The 4,525-nt window shown below is 49.2% G+C and overlaps 1 protein-coding gene across 1 annotated transcript; it reads right to left on the reverse strand.

Moving 5' to 3' along the window:
- Window positions 1–760: 760 nt before the first annotated feature.
- On the reverse strand, window positions 761–4,144 carry LOC306925190 (kelch domain-containing protein 3-like; the record flags this gene model as incomplete). The annotated part of the gene is made up of 2 exons (XM_079503882.1): window positions 761–1,969; window positions 4,103–4,144. The coding sequence occupies 2 exons, from the start codon at window positions 4,142–4,144 to the stop codon at window positions 761–763; spliced, it is 1,251 nt and encodes a 416-aa protein (XP_079360008.1).
- Window positions 4,145–4,525: the final 381 nt, after the last annotated feature.

Here is a 4,525-nt window from a genome sequence, read left to right on the forward strand (position 1 = left end):
TATAGTATAGAGATCAACTACTATACAATCAAATAAATCTGTATACAAGATAATTTCAGATTTCAGAGAGGGAGGGAAATACTAAATTAACTGTTAACTACAAAAAATCACACCCGTGTGAAGTGATGTAAGGTCTTATATATAATGATCATCTGTGGTCTGACGTAATGTCTGACATAATGAAATCACACCCGTGTGAACTGGGTGACCATAGCAACCATGCTCATTTTTTGGTACGAACAGACAGACAGACAAACAGACAGACACGTAAACTAACAAAGCCAGTTGTAGGAGTGGTTTACACCACTCAAAAATCGCGGGGGCGAGTTGGTAAAGGGGCGTATTCGTGTGTTCTATTTAGATTAGATTGGTCAAGATATAATATGTCCACAAATATATAGTCACAAGACTATAGGGACAACAGGACATACATTTTCCCTTCATTGTCAATGGCGTTTTTAAAACAAACATTGAACTAAAAACATTAAACATGTATATAGGAACCCTCAAAAATACAAAGAAACATTAAAAAAATCATACTCGTGTGAAGTCTTATCATCCTATCATCATACATCATCATACATCACATTCCGTGCTCAGCCAATCAAATCATCGCTATGGGGTACACACATTGCTCAGCCAATCAAATCATCGTTCGCTATGGGATACAAACAAACCTGGGCAAAGCACAATTGCTGTCATGTTACGTTACCGTATAGTCTTTCATCTGTTGTTCCTTTGTCTCAAACCTCTGTCATTGTCATCCATTGCTGGTGGTCGTGGTCGTCATGGCTGCCAGTTCCCACCTGACGTCGTGCGGGAGCCCAGAGCGCTCCAGGCCGTGTCCGATGACCGCCAGCTTGCACAGCGTCCTCAGACCGGGGTCTAAGTCCAGGACATACAGGTCGTCGGACGTGTCCTCCTCGAACAGCACCGTGTGATCTCCCACCAGGCAGCAGCACATGGTGAATGTCCCCGCCTCGCATCCCGCCGTGGCCTCCACCCTCCTCCAGGAGAAGGTCTCCGGGTCCAGCTTCCAGCAGTCGTTGAAGCTCCGGTCGAAGGTGAGGCCGCCGCAGACGTACAGCTCTCCTCTGTAGGCGAAGGCCGAGTGGCACCGGCGTCCCTCGGGACGACGCATCTGCCGCGCGGAACGAGGCCGCACCGCCGGGCTAAGCCAGCGGTCGCTCTCCGTGTCCAGCACGCCCACGCCGTCGCAGTGCTTCCTCTGGTCGGCCCCCGACAGGCCCCCGAAAACGAAGATCCTCGTCCCGACGACGGTGGCGGAGTGATACAGCGAAGCCGGTGGTGGGGTGCCTCTGACGGCGCTCCGCGAAGACCAGACCATGGTGGCCGTGTCCAGCGTGTGGATGTCGTCGGTGTATCCGGTCAGGTGGTTGAACCCTCCGTAGATGTACATGACCGTCCCCAAGACGCACGCCGAGTGACCCAACCTCTCCCTCGGGGGGGTACCTGAGACCCCGCCGGGCTTGAACCACGCGTGCGTGACGACGTCGAAGGCGTAAAGCGCGCCGCAATACTCCCCCTCGATGGTGGCGCTCCTCCCGTCCTCCTCCTCCATCTCGATGTTCACGATGCCGCCCCAGATGTAGACGGCGTCGCCTATCAGCGCGGCCGTGTGGCAGCAGCGAGCGGAGGACACCTCGAGGGTCGACGACGACGACGGGGGCAACTTGGCCCAGAGCAAAGACACCGTGTTGAAGACGTACACGCCTATCCGATCCCCGTTGCACTCGTCGAGGTCCGTCCTCTCCCGGCAGAACCCTCCGAAGGAGAAAAGCCGGTGCCCCACGGACACGGATGCATGGAAGTATCGCTTCGGCGTTCCTCGCAGATGCGCCACCCAGAGAAACATTCGGCACCGCCCGCCGCCGCCACCGTGGATCAAAGCGGATCGGTCACTAGAGGACTCTCGCTCCGTCAAAAGATCTTTCCAGATCTTTCCTGACTGTTACGTGGTAGAACCACACTCACGTTAAAGTGTCCGTCACACTTTAAATCCACTCCCTCTCCCCACCATCACCAGACCCAGTTTGAACAATGTAGAGTTGGTTGACCCCCTGCCTTTTTTATAATGCACGGTGTGATGTCATGAGATTCTTGGCATTAATTTGACCGGAATTCCGACATGGCCGAAATAGGCACCTGTACAGCACTTGAAGGACAGCCTGTGATGTCAGAGCTATGACGTCACACGTCTCCATATTTGGGCCCAAGCCCGCCTGTCCTTTGACCGGTAAAGCCTCATTTAACCCATTTTGACCTGAGATCAGATTCTAAAAATGTCTTCTACATCCTGACAGTTTTCTGAAAAAGCTATGTTTCTATGTCAGTCGTTCTTCGATTTTTCAAAAATAGCAGAACTACAAGCTATGAGCTTGTAGATCTGCTATTTTTCAATAGCTAAAGCATAACATAATGCTAACACCAAAAGGGGTTCCCGCCCAAAATGGGTTAAAGGCCAGAACGCAATGTTTGCTTGTTTGTAATGTTAAGGCAGTCTGTAGGACACATGCTCAGAAAGACAATTATAATAATGAGGCAACACAAGAATTCAGAGTTTGGAAGTACGAGGATTTTACTCGAGTAAGGAGCCAAGAACTTACATGACCTGTTCACGTATGGAAACCCCAGTCTGACTCCCAGAGTAACATAAGATACATGACCTGTTCACGTATGGAAACCCCAGTCTGACTCCCAGAGTAACATGACCTGTTCACGTATGGAAACCCCAGTCTGACTCCCAGAGTTACATGACCTGTTCACGTATGGAAACCCCAGTCTGACTCCCAGAGTAACATGACCTGTTCACGTATGGAAACCCCAGTCTGACTCCCAGAGTTACATGACCTGTTCACGTATGGAAACCCCAGTCTGACTCCCAGAGTTACATGACCTGTTCACGTATGGAAACCCCAGTCTGACTCCCAGAGTAACATAAGATCACGTATGGAAACCCCAGTCTGACTCCCAGAGTAACATGACCTGTTCACGTATGGAAACCCCAGTCTGACTCCCAGAGTTACATGACCTGTTCACGTATGGAAACCCCAGTCTGACTCCCAGAGTAACATAAGATCTATTCACGTATGGAAACCCCAGTCTGACTCCCAGAGTAACATAAGATCTATTCACGTATGGAAACCCCAGTCTGACTCCCAGAGTAACATAAGATCACAGCCTTTATAGCCTTCACTCCCCCAACAGTCAACCCCCAACATAGCCTCAAGACTTGACAACAAATGGGACAGTAACAGAGTAAACAAACAGCACCACAGGGGTGTGCAATTTATAGGAGATACACTTTTATAAAGGGGTATTATTAAATGTTTATATCTAAATTTCTACGACATTACCCCACTTTTAAACATTTAAAAACCCCTAAACACCACTCATCAGCACATCGCAGATGTAGGCAAAAAACCTGGAACACAATAGGTTAGACAAACAGGGAAAACTCCGACATGTCCCTCATCTATAGAGCGACCGCACACAAGGCCTACGATACACAGTTTCACAATGGTCTCACAACAACAAACAAACAAGGCAAAGCCAAATTAAACATACACAAAACGTTGTAGCCTTCAGACCAAAAAAACATATCAGCACCAGAAAGTGTCCGTTCAGAACTGTCCACTTGCACACTTCACAGACAGCGTACTGCAGGTGTCATGTGCAGGCCTGGAATTTCATCCTTTTAGGGGCAAGGCCACTTGGCCTTTAGTATGGTCAACTTTTTGAGGGCACAAGGTTGAGTTTCTACACCCTACAACAGTGATTCCCAAACTGTGGGTCGGGACCCCCAGGACATTTATTTTGGGGGGTTAATTCCCAGATGATTAGCTTCATGTGCAACATTGTTTTCTCACTCAACAGTAAACAAACCAAATGTAGGCCTAGACACTATACTGTGTCACAGTTTGCAGGTGTTATAGAACCCAAGTCCTGGGACTCAAACAAAGGCAGGGGAAGAAGATGCCATAGGATGACAGCAAACTGATCCTGACACTAACTTAAGATCCAGCTCTGAACAAACACAAGGCGGAGCTTAAATAGTCACTGGAGCTTGTCATCACCCAACCTGGCTCAGCTGGTCCCCACAGGTGATGGCAATCAGGGCCATCAGAGTCAGAGGAGCAGGACTTGGGAGAGACAGAGGAAAACCATGAGAAAACAGGGCTCAAGACGTGACCGCGACAAAGTGTATATATAGCGACAAAAAGAAAATCACCCAGGTGCTCGATGCGAAAGGTAATAAAGACAAGTAGGTTCTGGTGCTTCAAAGATCAGTGGGATGAGGAGAGGGTGGATAAAGATCAGTGGGATGAGGAGAGGGTGGATAAAGATCAGTGGGATGAGGAGAGGGTGGATAAAGATCAGTGGGATGAGGAGAGGGTGGATAAAGATCAGTGGGATGAGGAGAGGGTGGATAAAGATCAGTGGGATGAGGAGAGGGTGGATAAAGATCAGTGGGATGAGGAGAGGGTGGATACAGATCAGTGGG

The sequence above is a fragment of the Electrona antarctica genome (genome assembly GCF_951216825.1).
Source record: "Electrona antarctica genome assembly, chromosome: 6".
Taxonomy (NCBI): domain Eukaryota; kingdom Metazoa; phylum Chordata; class Actinopteri; order Myctophiformes; family Myctophidae; genus Electrona; species Electrona antarctica.